Here is a 15974-nt window from a genome sequence, read left to right as displayed (position 1 = left end):
AATGTTGAGGAAGTTGCAGCCATCAAAATTTCAAGCCACACTCACCACTGCAGTAGTGGCCCGAATGGATGTGGGAAAACCCCACTTACCAAGTAGGAAACAGTATGTACTCACCGCAAAGTGGATGGGAACGCAGGGAAGGGGGGGCCTTAGGGTAGCAGGCGCACCTCTACGCACGTTTCGTTGTCACAGGACAGCTTTCTCAAGAGGAACTTCCTCCACAACCTACCCTGAGGCATCCCCGTTCCCTGCGTTCCCATCCACTTTGCGGTGAGTACATACTGTTTCCTACTTGGTAAGTGGGGTTTTCCCACATCCATTCGGGCCACTACTGCAGTGGTGAGTGTGGCTTGAAATTTTGATGGCTGCAACTTCCTCACCATTTGGGATGGGATGCTGTGAACTTTTGGGGACCTTGTTTTGGGCACTTTGCACTTTTTTTCCCATTCTCCTACATTTATGATATTTAAAATGGATTTCTGTACTGTATATTTATCTATTAATAAACAATCTTCTTTTGTAAGCCATTTATACTCCTAGTCTCTGTTTGGTTTTATATATGCTGTGAGTAGGCTGTCTGGGTAAGGCCCAGTTATCCGGGATTCTGACCCGTTTTTTTGGGTTATTTGACATGTTGGCTGCTGTTTATAAACTGAGGTCTAGTTTTATGCAGAAAAAGATACAGTATTTTGCAGCACTGTTTTGGAGAACATATAAACTGCTGTGTAATGAAATTGTGATTGGAATCCAAATATAGGAAAACATACATTTTGTTTTTGCTTTTTATGTATATTTCTGTGTTTCCACAGTTTTCATAATTGTGCAGTTGCTCCACTGTAACTGGGGCATCCATAGTAGCCTACGTTAAGGATCATGCAAATGTCCAGGAAATTCGGCCCAAGCATGGACCGCAATACACGGACTGTCCGCGGGTCTCCCAACCCAAGCCCTGCTGTCTCATAAGCATATATGAGGCTATCAAGTTCAGGTCGGTGCATTGCGGTCCATACTCAGACAAAGTTTCAGGGACATCTGCATGAACCCTTACAGGGGCAAACTACACTACAGTAACAGAAGTCACTAGCAGAACTGACCTGGGTGTCTTAAGATGCAGAAACTCTGCTATTCTATTCAATATGCTTCAGTCTTGTTCACCGGCCTAATCTAGATTACAGGAATTTTAACCCTATGCTTGGTGGTTATGAGGTTAAAGAAAAATGCCTATTTACCCACCTACTAGACTCCTCTTCATTCACAACTGAAATCTGTTTTCAGTGAAGCAAAATTACTAGATCACTGAGGGATCAGATTACAGTTGCTGCTCATAAGTCTTTTGAAAGTGGAGTTACGCTTTAAGATACTAAAATTTCCACTCTGACTCTTTCTCCAATATTTATATTTTCATTTAGAACATTAATGAAATAGACAAATTAGAAGACACGAATGAATCGCTTTAGGTTAACTTACCTTAGGGGCAATGATAGAGCATTTTGCAACTGCCTCATATGCCTCCTTGTACCTCTCTAGTGTGAATAAGGCTTTGGACTTGCAGTACAATGCCCTGAGGTTTTTGTCATTAATATGTAAAGCGTCTTCACAATCTCTCAAAGCATCTTTATGGAAACCCTACACAGAGAAACCGTATTACTTCCCTTGAGTGACCATACCAGAATACAGATTATTGTTATGTCCACGTTCAAACACAAATTTACAGATTACAGAATAGTTAACAAATCATATGCTATATAAAATTACTGTTCATGAAAGTTAAGTAACGCTGTAAATATATTACTTTATTAATGCTATGCTGACAATAAATCCGTATTATAACTCTATGATAGAGATCAGCTAAGGGTATGTGCACATGTTGAGTATTTTGGGTGCAGAAAATTCTGCACCATTTCTGCATCTCTTGGCAGGAAAACGCAGCCTCAAAAACATTGCGTTTTTACCGCGCTTTTCTGCCTGTGTTTTTTCAGTACATTCAATGGGTGAAAAACACAGGCAAAAACGCACAGAGAATTGACATGCTGCAGATTATTTTCTGCACCAAATCTGCAAGTCAAAAATACTCAACGTGTGAATGACACTTCAGGTTTCTCCTTCACTTTGCTGGCATCAGGTTTTGTTAACAAATCCACGCGATCTGTTCCCATTGTGATTTGCAGTGTACATCACTGACAAGTTAGAGAGAACAAATATGCAGCACAGTATAGAATATACAGTGCCTACAAGTAGTATTCAACCCCCTGCAGATTTAGCTGGTTGACACATGCGGAATTAACTTGGCAATGTGACATTTGTACTGTAGATCAGCCTGGAAGTGGGAAATGCACTGCAGCAAATTTTTTTTTTTTTTTTTTTTTTTAAAAAAACGTTAAAAGTTAATTCAGAGTGTCATTTATTATTCAACCCCTCAAACCACAAGAATTCTGTTTGGTCCCCCTAAAGTATTAAGAAGTAGTTCAGGCACCAAGAATAATGAGCTTCACATGTGTGGATTAAAGATCTCTTTTGCCAGCCTTTTCTGACTATTTAAGACCCTCCCAAAACTTGTGAACAGCACTCAGACATGGTCAACATGGGAAAGACAAAGGAGAATTCCAAGGCCATCAGAGACAAGATCGTGGAGGGTCACAAGGCTGGCAAGGGGTACAAAACCCTTTCCAAGGAGTTGGGCCTACCTGTCTCCACTGTTGGGAGCATCATCCGTAAGTGGAAGGCTTATGGAACTACTGTTAGCCTTCCACGGCCAGGACAGCCTTTGAAAGTGTCCTCCCGTGCCGAGGCCAGGCTTGTCCGAAGAGTCAAAGCTAACCCAAGGACAACAAGGAAGGAGCTCCGGGAAGATCTCATGGCAGTGGGGACATTGGTTTCAGTCAATACCATAAGTAACGTACTCCACCGCAATGGTCTCCGTTCCAGACGAGCCCGTAAGGTACCTTTACTTTCAAAGCGTCATGTCAAGGCTCGTCTACAGTTTGCTCATGATCACTTGGAGGACTCTGAGACAGACTGGTTCAAGGTTCTATGGTCTGATGAGACCAAGATCGAGATCTTTGGTGCCAACCACACACGTGACGTTTGGAGACTGGATGGCACTGCATACGACCCCAAGAATACCATCCCTACAGTCAAGCATGGTGGTGGCAGCATCATGCTGTGGGGCTGTTTCTCTGGCAAGGGGCCTGGCCATCTGGTCCGCATCCATGGGAAGATGGATAGCACGGCCTACCTGGAGATTTTGGCCAAGAACCTCCGCTCCTCCATCAAGGATCTTAAGATGGGTCGTAATTTCATCTTCCAACAAGACAACGACCCAAAGCACACAGCCAAGAAAACCAAGGCCTGGTTCAATAGGGAAAAAGTCAAGGTGTTGGAGTGGCCTAGTCAGTCTCCTGACCTTAACCCAATTGAAAACTTGTGGAAGGAGCTCAAGAATAAAGTCCACATGAGACACCCAAAGAACCTAGATAACTCGGAGAAGATCTGCATGGAGGAGTGGGCCAAGATAACTCCACAGACCTGTGCCGGCCTGATCAGGTCTTATAAAAGACAATTATTAGCTGTAATTGCAAACAAGGGTTATTCCACAAAATATTAAACATAGGGGTTGTATAATAATTGACCCACACTTTTACGTTTAAAATGTAATAAAATTCAACTGAGCAACATAACTTTTTGGTTTGTAAGATTTATGCTTCTGTTCATAAAACCTACTCTCGTTTGCAGTTTGAAGGCTCTAACTTATTTGCATCTTATCAAACCAGCTAAATCTGCAGGGGGTTGAATACTACTTGTAGGCACTGTAGTATTGCTTAGTAAACTATGCTATACTATCCAGCAAAAAAGAAAGAAATACCAGCGCATCGCACCCCTAAAAGGACACTGTAATGGGGAACTACGGATATGTTCTCCATTTACAGATTGCAGGACTTAAATGTACACAGCAAGCCGAGAGAACACATCAGCTGGTCCTCCTTACTCGCTACACACGCACCTTCACCTTGCTGGCACCAGCTTTTCTTCCATTAGTAAAAAGAATCAGGCGTACTGGCATGCTACGCATCATCATGTGCCTTCTTTGAATGGACGTTTTAGCATTTAATAATAATAGCAATTGATAAGTCATTTTAGCAAAAGACACCTGACAGGTTGCAGAGAGATAAATAAAGCTATGTTATTTTTATACTTAAAGGATTTGTATGTAATTAGAAAAAAGGGGTCTGCTTTCCATTCAGAATCAGTGCCATAACCAACAAGTATTGCAATTTATAGGGGAAAAAATGGATCTTTTTTTCCATGAACACAACTCCTTTAATATGTATACGCTACAAATAGGCAATGGGAATTGGGGCTTGATGTGACCATTAAAAGCAAACTGCAAAGATCCACCTCCAGTAAGTGTTAGGCCTTAAAGGTGTATTCTGGTCTAAGAAAGTTAGCTACTGGGACATCTGCTGATTGTCAGAACTTGTGTCCCCTGTTCTCACCTGGCTGCTAGACTGTGGTCAGGAGGAGTTGGCCTGTGCACCACGCCGCTCATGCACCACGCCGCTCATGCACCAGGCTGCTTGATTCACAGCCTATGGCGCTGAAGATACAAAGATCTTCATCAGTGGACAAAAGTCCCCATTTTACTGATTAGTGGGATCCTAGTGGTGGGACACACGCTGATCTAATAATTATTACCTATTCCATGAATAGATGATGCCATGCGAAAACCATATTTCACCTAGAAGCAACTATTCTGTAATAGAGAGCCAACTGGGGGCACACAGAATACCCACACTCCTGCCATGTGCATGAAGCCATATCCAGCCTGAGGTTTAAAGCGTAACCGTCGTTATCATTTTTATTTCATAAATCAGTAGTACTGTTGAAATGAAGCAACTTTGTAATGTATTTTATTGGAAAAATCTGCTTCGATCTCTGCCAAAATTGGTCATTATGCAAATTATCAATTCTGTGATGAAATCTGTATTCAGTGAAGACATCTTCCCATTACGGAGATAGGAGATGGCAGTTGTCAGTTGAGAATTTTGATAATGACTGATTAATTCTGGTACAGAAAGAAGCAGATCTCTCTGATAAGATATATTACACAGATGCTTATCTTCACGTGTATTATTGATTTATGAAATAAAAAAATTAAAACGATGGTTACACTTTATGTGTCACCTCCTATGAATGCGGTACTTTAATAGATCCCTTTAAATGCCGTGCTCTTTCCATACTTAATACATACATATTCTTAATAACATCTGACGTATACAATGCTCTCACCGTGTCTATGTAACATGCCGCCCGATTCACATGCAGCTTCCCCAGTGTCTCGCTGGTAATGGCAATCTCCTCAGATAAAGCGTAGCTGGCAATATTAAGTGCCTCTGTGTATTGGTTTATTGATTCTTCCTTGATTCCTTCTCTGTACAGATCATTTCCTTCATTGAAAAGGTTTCTTATCAGCTTCTGAATAAAAATCTGAAAAGACAATGCAAGATGTCAACATGCATAAAAATCCCAACCTTTGGGTCTTCAGACTACAGGATGCATTGTACCTTAAAATGCAGAAATAATTAAAACCTAACACAAAGAAAAATGGTCTATCCTGTAAATCTACTATTAGTAATGAGGTAACATAGTGAGCGGAGTCCTGCATGCTCAGACTCCTCTGCTTGTTAACACTGGCAGCCGGAAGCATTCTGACTATTCAGGTGAGGCCAGATAAGTGACTCCAGGCTAATTCTGCAGCAAATTTAACCATATACATCGCGAGAAAAATCCAGGGGGTAAATCTGACATCCTGCAGACCCAAGAACATTTGTAGGAACAACTGAGCGCAATGAGGTGTTACCAGATATCAGCGTTAAGTGACAGGCGGTACTGCTCACCTCATGGGGTTGTGAGACACAACAATATCAGGGCATCAGAAAAACAACTGCAGCTGCTGCAGCACCGCAGGTAGGAGGTCCAATGTTGTATCTAGGAATTGTTGGTAGCCTGTGCTTCTGGTGAGGTATCCAATAAAGGAATCCAATCTGGTATATAGGTAACAGTGCAGTTTATTCTCGACGCGTTTTGTGCACATTCACAGCATGCCCTAAATTCTGTGCTGATTTTTTTCTGCTGCATAGGTACTGTGTGAATTCCCCATTAAAGGGAACCTGTCAGTCGATTCATGCTGCCCAAGCCACTTGCAGAATAAATCGGAGTTTGAATATCCGGCAAGGGACCATAGGCAGAAATGAGACCGATATGGAAGCTGCCCCTTGCCGGCTTCTCCCAGCGCCGCTCCTTGCCGGCTTCTCCCAGCGCCGCTCCTTGCCGGCTTCTCCCAGCGCCACTCCTTGACGGCTTCTCCCAGCGATGCTTCTTGCCGGCTTCTCCTAGCAACGCTCCTTGCCGGCTTCTCCTAGCGCCGCTCCTTGCCGGCTTCTCCCAGCAATGCTTCTTGCCGGCTTCTCCCAGCGCCGCTCCTTGACGGCTTCTCTCCCAGCACCGCTCCTTGACGGCTTCTCCCAGCACTGCTCCTTACCGGCTTCTCCCAGCACCGCTCCTTGCCGGCTTCTCCTAGTGCGGCTCCTTGCCGGCTTCTCCCAGCGCCGCTCCTTGACGGCTTCTCTCCCAGCGCCGCTCCTTGCTGGCTTCTTCCAGCGCCGCTACACATGAGTGACAGGTCTCTCGTTAAGTACATATATGAGTGACCTGTCAATAACCTCTAGCAACTCTGAGAAAATCCGGATGGGGAGGCACCGGACTAGTCTCGTCTCTACCTAAGGTCCTTGACTGAATTTTTAAAACTATACTTTCTCTAATATGCTGGATCATTTCAGAGAAAAATATACCTGGTTGCAATCATGCAGCCAGGCTCTGATTCCTGCCTTCCATGGTTTAGCCAGGAAGAATCGACTGACAGGTTCCCTTTAAACATGCATCATGTGTAAATTCACTAAAAAGACACATAATATTGTTACAAGTTTTAAATATTTACCTCATAATCTTTCTGGGGTCCAGGGAATGGCAATGGGGACCTAAAATAAAAATAAGCCAGAAAATAAATATTAGATTAAAATACTCTCCGAAGGCTTAGATCCAAAAGATTAATGAGCATGTGATGATAATTACCCATCGACACTAATATTCTCTAATTGGCGGTCACATTATGTAAACTGGCTTTTAGGCGCAGGGTTTAGTGTTGACCTCTAATTTGGATCCCTGTAGGCCGAGTTCATGTTAGTTTTTTTTATTCTTATTGGCAAAAACTGGGCTATTTTTTTTTCTTTTCAATGTGCCGGATAGATTTTTAGCCCGTCTACCTTTTTACAATCCACCTGTGATAAGTTTTTTTTGCGTAGAAACAAAAAAATTTACTTTTTAAAAGCGTCACCTATGAAATGCCCAGCGAAAAATGGACAGCACTTGGATGACGCTGTGTGCAGTCCTTTTTTTTTCCACTGACAAGGGTCCATTTTTTTCCGCAGCACCCTCAATGGTAAGAGCGACAAAGTCAAAAGATAAGGAAATAATTCACTTGTCTCAGGTAGTCATAGAAACAAAATCAGAAAATCAGGACAGAGCTCATACGCAAAAATAGAAGCAACGTTTCACCCTACATGGTCTCCATCAAGCTACACACAAGGAGTTAAAAACAGCAGGTTTAAATAGGGCGGTCATTAAGAGAGCATCAATCAACGCTCAGGTAGACGCCTTTCCAATCAAGTACATCCGGCAACAGAAAAATCAATAAAACAATGGCATTCCCATTAGCGGGCAGCAAGGATCGGTGATTGGTGTTCTCTTAATGATCGCCCTATTTAAACCTGCTGTTTTTAACTTACTATGTGTAGCCTGATGAAGATCATGTAGGACGAAACGTTGCCTCTATTTTTGTGCATGGAGGAATAAATACATTTCTACTTTTTTTGAACTCCCAATGAGCGCTATCATGATTTTGTTTCCATTTTTTTGCAGACCATTGATCCGCAAAAAAAAACCCAGACAGGTGAATATACCAATTAATACTAATGTCTCCGTGTTATGTCTGTTAAAAGAACAATAAAAACTAAGGGGTGAATGAGCCCATAGAAAGAGAAAACAGGTGTAGTCAAGAATAAGACTATGACGTAGGCAAGTAGGAATAGTGAAGAGAATCTGTCACCAGGCTCTTGTTATCTGATTTCAGAGCAGCACAATTTAGGGGCAGAGACCCTGATTGCAGTGATATCTCACTTACTGGGCTGCTTGCTAAAGTTTTGATAAAATCACTGCACAGCTACCAGTTCTCTGATTGCTGAGCTCTGTATAACCCCGCCCACACCACTGAATAGCCGCTTTCTGTGTACACTGTGCATAGGCAGAAAGCTGCCAATCAGTGTTAGAGCTATCAGAGCTCATTAATATGGAGGGCTACAAGACAGCAGGTTCACTAGTGATAACCTCCTACTCATAAAAAGGCGATTTTATCAAATCTACAGCAAGCAGCCCAGTAAGTGACACATCACTGGAATGAGGGTCTCAGCCTCTACATTATACTGCTCTCACATTAGGTGGCAGATTCACTTTAACAGGGTCTTACAACCTTAGACCCCCCCCTCCTCTTGGAAATAGAGGATCTCCGAAAGGAAATGCAGCTGCCAACAAAAGGAAGAGTCTTAAAAGAAAGTTTGCAGCATATATGCACACCTCTCTGCACTAAAATCTAGTAACAGGCGAGTGTGAGGCCATCACATATACCCTGTGGATGCGCTGTAAATGTATAAAGCGGGAAAAATCCCTTCAGGCGCATCCGAATCCTATTCATTTCAGCAGTTAGGCTGCGTGCCCACGATGCATTTTTTAAGCGTTTCCGCAGCGGTAAAAACGCTGCAGAAACGCTTAAAAAACGCATGGTAGAAGGCCTGCCATGTTCCCCGATGATAAATTTCCGCTGCAGATTATCATTGCGGAAAAAAACGCAGCACTACCAATTAATTTGCGGAAGCGCTGCGTTTTCGCCGCCATTGACTTGCATTGGAACACATGGAATCCGCATCACTGCATCTATACATGCGGAATCCAAGCGTTTCAATGTGCGGATGGTACCCACGTGTGGAGGAGAAGAGACTCTCCTCCAGACCAGGGTACCATAGTACCTGTAAAAAAAAAAGAATAAAATAAAAAATAAATATATACTTACCTTCTGATGGCCCCCAGTCTCCTTGTCTTCGCTTGCCGGCAGCTCACAGTGGACTGAAGGACCTGCGCTGACGTAATTTAGTCATGTGACGGGTCACGCGACCGCCGACGTCGGCAGGTCCTTAAATCTACCGCGAGCTGCCGGCAAGCAGAGACAAGGACTCCGGGGGCCATCAGAAGGTAAGTATATATTTATTTTTTACCATTCTTTCGGTCACACTATATAAATACATGCCGGTTGCATGGATTTATATAGTGTGACCAAGTTGTCAAGCACTTTCCAAGTGATGCTAAAATCACTTGGATAATGCTAGTCAACCCGCATGCGGAAATGCATGTGAAGAACGCTTCACTTCCGCATGTTCCTAGCAGGAAAAACGCATGTACAATCTGCATGTACAATCCGCATGTACAATCCGCATGCGTTTTTTCTGCCAGGGAGATGCAGAAACGCTCAGGAAAAAATCTGGAGCATTTCTGCATCATAGCCTTAATGTAGGGTGAATACTGGCAGTCTTACTGAATAAATTCCAGTCCACTCTTTATATCTTCCTGCCGGCTGAGACGGTCATTTGACATGTAGGACATGATGTTCTCCTCATCGGATTCTTAAATGGTTAAAAATCTATAAAATGAAAAAAAAAACATTTATTTAGTACTAGTATCAGAATATTTTCAACAAACAAGAAGTGTTTTGATTTTTTATTTTGCCATAAAACAAAAGGGGAGATTTACTAAGCAAATAGTGGCAGAATTCTGGCCCAAAGAATAATAATCATAAACCACTGTTTTTTTGACTCATTGAATTTACCTTTTGTATTGCTAGATATATTGGAACATAGTTTGTTTTTGAGCATGTTTTTTATATTGCTTTTTTTTTCACTTGGGTATAAATAAAAGTATTTTTTATTACTTTCAATATTTTGAGTCCTGGACTCCTTTCATTTTACTTACTGTGCACATAGCCCCTTTTCCTCGCTGTGGGATATTTTTGTAGGACTGTTATATATTTAGAAAATAGCACAAAGTATTCTTTTAACAATTACATAATAAAACAACTTTTTTTATGTTTTTGTAGAGATATTGCACAATGTCAACAGCAGACAGCTCCAAAGGCAACAGTATCCTGTCGTTTTAGGTATTTTCTATGCTGAAAACTGGATTTGTCACATTTTTATACCGTGTCTGTTCTTCGTTACTGTGATCACAAATTACCGGACTATAAAAAAACATGTCATGTAATACACACACGCAGATATTAGTATATACTGCAAGCAGAGACCAATGAAAAAAGTCCATTGTGGTATTTTTTACCATATTAGATTATTATATTTACCATATAAATATTATATATTTACTTTCTAATATACACCAAAGAGTTTAAAGGGAACCTGTCATGTAAAAAAAAAAAGGTTAATAGTGTTCTGACACCGTGCAGCCACCACACTGCGAGCCCCTCTGCCAGGAGGAAATGAGCTTTATTCCTCCCAGCAGGCTCGCTCTATCAGTCACAGGGGCGGTGATGGTGCGGTTTCCATCACCGTTCCGTGCATAGACTGATGCAGCTGTAACCGCGCCCCCGGCACTGACTGACAGCCGGCTCAGCATTAAGGATTTCAGCTGCCGCTTTCTATGCACTGTGTGACTGAACCTGCGTAAGCACCGCCCCCGAGACTGAATAATAATAATCTTTATTTTTATATAGCGCCAACACATTCCACAGCGCTTAACATACATTTTCATGGCTGTCCTCATTGGGGCTCACAATCTGCATTCCCTATCAGTATGTCTTTGGCGTGTGGGAGGAAACCAGAGAATCTGGAGGAAACCCACACAAACACGGGGAGAACATACATACTCCTTGCAGATGTTGTCCTTGGTGGGATTTGAACCCAGGACCCCAGTGCTGCAAGGCTGCAGTGCTAACCACTGAAAGATCGAGCCTTCTGGGAGGAATAAAGTTCATTTCCTCCTGGCAGCGGGGCTCTCAGTGTGGCAACTGCACTTTGTCAGAACGCTATTAAACTGCAGATTAACTCCATGTCTGCAGGTTAAGTGTTTTTTTTTTTTTTTTTTACATGACAGGTTCCTTTTAATTTTTTGCAACCTAACAGCAATGCTACATTTCTGAACAAATGGATACATTCAGAGAAAAAACACAGAGTTCATTTGAATTCCTTTCATGTTGTTGCAGTCTATGGTCCTGTTGGCAGTTCGTCTGAATCCCATTTTTAGTCGGATTCAGATGGCACCCCTTGATGCATTGGAGAAGCGAAGTGTGAACAGGGCCCATAGTGCGCTTGATTGTATGGGAGGAGAGGACCCAGGAGCCATTATCTGTCCTCACCTAGATTGCCGGGAGTGTGGGCAATATATCAGTGTGCAGCATATCTCTTCTGCTCAGTATTCAGTCTCACGCATGAAACCGATTTTAAAGATTAAAAATGCTTTTAAAATAGTCACGCCTGTAGAGGCATTACTGCAACCTCTGCATGCAGACATCACAGCTGAGGCCAGTGATTAGCTGCAGCGGTACACCACATGATCACTGCAGCAGCTGAAACCAGAAGGGAAATTAACAGTTGAGTATTGGGTTTTCTTTTATTATTTATGGATTCCCTACTGGCTATTACAATTTTTTTTTTTTAGACAATCCCTTTAAAATATTTAAAAAGGCAGCAATATGATGACCGTATTTCCTATCTGCTGATACATATATGGAAAGTCCGGCATTTTATCTGTTACTTTATTGCCATTTACTACTTTTAAGAGCATAAAAAGAGATAAAACACAAGTACACCGACACATACCTATGCTGAAACAACACTCTCGGCACATCTGGCCCATTATAGTCTATGGATATGTATCGATTGTACACCCAGGGAGTGTTTACTATAGATATGCAACCAACCTGGTCAAGTTTTGTTGCAGGGGTGTTTCCACCTTGGACATTTATAGCATATTCAGATCTGATGTTGGCGGGTCCCACATCTTAAAGGGGCGTTCTCAAGTTGAAAACTAGATCACTGGGGGTCCGAACGCCGTAGCCCCCACCGATCCCAAGAATCAGGGCTCTTCCCCCAGGCTGAAGTTGACCATGCGCACTGCCGCTCCATTCATTCTTAAAGGGAGTGCTGGAGATTGCAGAGCGCAGCGCTCAGCTGGTCTTCGGCCCTCCCATTAGAATGAATGGAGCAGCAGTGCACGCATGATCGACCTTTACTTCCTTCAGCAGGGGCTCTTCAGACCCATGGTTCCCAGGACTGCTGGGCGCCAATGTAGAATCGTCAGCGATCGGATAGGGGATAATTTTTAAAAACTTGAGAACACCCCTTTAAGAATAGTACCCCATTTTGCGCTGCCATGAATGGAGAGCTTAGCTCTCGCCATCCACTTCTATGGGATTTCCAAAACTGGTCAAGCGAGGCAGTGGTGAAAGACAGAGCTGCGTTCTTGGAATAGGAGGTAAAAAGCAGAACGATTAGACATTTCTGAGATAAGAATGTGTTTTTATGTCCTTTATACTGCATGACATATAGCAGTCAGTGAGTGTGTATGGAGTGAGCTCAGCACCTGCCCAGTGTGGCTATATAACCCCTCAAATGCTGCAGTCAATCACTGATCCAGGAGCTGTGTATGTTCACTTGCCTTTAGCTAAGTGATCATGGGCTGCCGCCGCGTCGCCTTAGCAGCCTGGAGCCTACTGAAATACCCTGCCTTTGTCACTGCATAGTGGAGCAGCTGCAGGAGTGGAAGATCGGCTGTCAGACACAGCCAGACTCCCCAAAGAGAAGACAGAGGCGGTTTCTGACCGCCTCTGCCTTCTCAATCTCTGTATACACTGCTAAACACGCACTGGGAATATGATAATGAGCAGCACTAATGGCGCTTTCTGCTCTAAGCCCAGCAGTCCTGTGATTGCTGGGTGTAGGGAGAAGACAGGAGGTGTTGGTCGTTAGGAAACCCAGTCAGCTCTGCTATGCAAAAAAAAGGAGGCTGCATCTCTACTTTAACTGGGACTAATATACCAGCACCAGTTATAAGAAAAATCAGGTTTAAAAAAAAATAAAAAGTATTTAAAATATTGAAATACACCCCCCACCACCACCAAAGGTCTTTTATGACCTTATGGGGGCACAATACGTAAAATCAAGGAAAAATAAATAAAAACCCTCTGCCAATCCAAATCATATCTACTAGCCTCATCTCTGTTGATAAAAAACATGTATCCAATATATCAATATAATTCTTACAGAAAGGGTGAGACATTATTAAATATGTTTTAGTGGTCAAATGTGAAAAACCGACACACCGATATCAGCAATAAAAAAAGGCAGTATGACCCCACAGCTGCAGGTTAGCAGCGTTATTTTACATGACAGGATTCTTTTAATATGTTTTAAGTATTTTTTGATTATTTTTTTTTAGCAGACCCTCCAAAAGAATAAGTGCACATGGGGTCTCACGCTTTTCCCAGGTGAAGCCCGCTACGGGTGGTCATTCTTGCGCTGCCGACATCTTTCGCTCTGTACTTTCAGTATAGAGAACAATCAGCATGTCATTTATTTTAACCTTTTCATGGACATAAGACGTGTCGTTATTACATTGCGGGGCATTATGTCCTCTTTCTTGCCATCTGAAAAATATGACAAGTGCATCCACCCTAAAATAGTAAAAAAAAAAAAAAAAAGAAGACGATGCAGCTTTGCCATGGTCATAATTGAACTGTTCCGAAGAATCATGTCGCCAGGTCATTTCTCCTGTACAATGAATGCCGTAAAAACTAAACCCAAAGAACAAAGGTGGAATTGTAAGGTCGCCGCATTTGGAATTGATTTCCATGTTTTTCAGTACAATTGACGCTCGTCCATAAGGGGTTAAGAGCAGCTCAGACACCGGTGTGAACAGGCCCTTACTGATGAAGAAAGCACGTAAGTGTTCACATTCCTGTGCATTGTGCCAGGTGTGGGCGCACAAGGTGGCAAGTGGTGCAGGCAGGCAGTGCTGCCGTCTCTGGCTCTGGGCACCGACAGCCTGCGGAGTGGGTGTCAGTCCACTCCCTGAGATGTGCAGGAACCAGGATATGGAGGAACTTGGCAAGTCCTTGTTACATATCACCTCCATTACCTGGTGCCAGGGCTACAGGCGGGCACACAGCTCCAGACACACAGGAGCTGCACTACTGCAGCACAGGGGGAGCATGCTGGGAGTTATAGTGCCACAGTCAGGAACTTCCCAGCCTCTTCCTCCTTTATTCCATTAGTGGTGGTCACCATCAGGACCACCAGACTGCTAAGTGTCAATGTCAGGGACTAAGCTATGTGCAGCTACTCTAATAGATATATATAGAGACCCCACAATAACAACACACAGTCCAGGACCCCCGCGCCACAGCACAGCCACCCGTACAGTGCCCGCGACCCCCGCAGCCCGCTGCTTCTTACCTGGCGGCGGTGGAGGCGCCGATTCTTCAGGGTGGAAAACGAGGAAGCCGGAGCCGCCGACACTCACAGCGCCACCTACAGGCAGAAGGACCGAAGCGCAGAGGAGCAGGTTGTGGCATCTCTATGCCAGCATGGCATCGTACCGTGATTGTGCCAGGCATAGAGACAGCCAACATGGGGGACATGAGTAATAGAAAGAATGAGAACTGTATAAATATGGCTTGTGCTGTAAAATGGCGTGGGCTGCCCAGCCTGGCATACCGCCTCAGAGCCACTGACATACTGTCCAGCCTGGCATACTGCCTCAGAGCCACTGACATACTGCCCAGCCTGGTATACTGCCTCAGAGCCACTGACATACTGTCCAGCCTGGCATACTGCCTCAGAGCCACTGACATACTGCCCAGCCTGGCATACCGCCTCAGAGCCACTGACATACTGTCCAGCCTGGCATACTGCCTCAGAGCCACTGACATACTGCCCAGCCTGGTATACTGCCTCAGAGCCACTGACATACTGTCCAGCCTGGCATACTGCCTCAGAGCCACTGACATACTGCCCAGCCTGGCATACCGCCTCAGAGCCACTGACATACTGTCCAGCCTGGCATACTGCCTCAGAGCCACTGACATACTGCCCAGCCTGGTATACTGCCTCAGAGCCACTGACATACTGTCCAGCCTGGCATACTGCCTCAGAGCCACTGACATACTGCCCAGCCTGGCATACTGCCTCAGAGCCACTGACATACTGCCCAGCTTGGTATACTGCCTCAGTGCCACTGACATACGGCCCTGCCTGGTATACTGCCTCAGAGCCACTGACATACTGCCCTGCCTGGCATACTGCCTCAGAGCCACTGACATACTGCCCAGCTTGGTATACTGCCTCAGAGCCACTGACATACTGCCCAGCCTGGCATACTGCCTCAGAGCCACTGACATACTGCCCAGCCTGGCATACTGCCTCAGAGCCACTGACATACTGCCCAGCCTGGCATACTGCCTCAGAGCCACTGACATACTGCCCAGCCTGGCATACTGCCTCAGAGCCACTGACATACTGCCCAGCTTGGTATACTGCCTCAGTGCCACTGACATACGGCCCTGCCTGGTATACTGCCTCAGAGCCACTGACATACTGCCCTGCCTGGCATACTGCCTCAGAGCCACTGACATACTGCCCAGCCTGGCATACTGCCTCAGAGCCACTGACATACTGCCCAGCTTGGTATACTGCCTCAGAGCCACTGACATACTGCCCAGCCTGGCATACTGCCTCAGAGCCACTGACATACTGCCCAGCCTGGTATACTGCCTCAGAGCCACTGACATACTGTCCAGCCTGGCATAC

General features: G+C 44.2%; 1 protein-coding gene across 1 annotated transcript in view; it reads right to left on the bottom strand.

Moving 5' to 3' along the window:
* Positions 1 to 14742, bottom strand: part of ZC3H7A (zinc finger CCCH-type containing 7A) — a 62291-nt gene extending 47549 nt beyond the window's left edge. Inside the window, exons 1-5 of the mRNA XM_073647717.1 lie at positions 14622 to 14742; positions 9698 to 9802; positions 6995 to 7034; positions 5287 to 5484; positions 1468 to 1626 (exon numbers count right to left, since the gene is read on the bottom strand). Coding sequence (XP_073503818.1) covers positions 1468 to 1626; positions 5287 to 5484; positions 6995 to 7034; positions 9698 to 9765 — 465 coding nt within the window. The 5' untranslated portion in view covers positions 9766 to 9802; positions 14622 to 14742. The remainder of the gene's footprint in view (positions 1 to 1467; positions 1627 to 5286; positions 5485 to 6994; positions 7035 to 9697; positions 9803 to 14621) is intronic.
* Between the last annotated feature and the right edge of the window lie 1232 nt (positions 14743 to 15974).

This window comes from Phyllobates terribilis, unplaced genomic scaffold (assembly GCF_046119375.1).
Source record: "Phyllobates terribilis strain yellow unplaced genomic scaffold, ASM4611937v1 Scaffold_9__5_contigs__length_417890890, whole genome shotgun sequence".
Taxonomy (NCBI): Eukaryota; Metazoa; Chordata; class Amphibia; order Anura; family Dendrobatidae; genus Phyllobates; species Phyllobates terribilis.
Note: the sequence above shows the minus strand (reverse complement) of the source record. Positions and strands in the feature narration are given on the sequence as shown.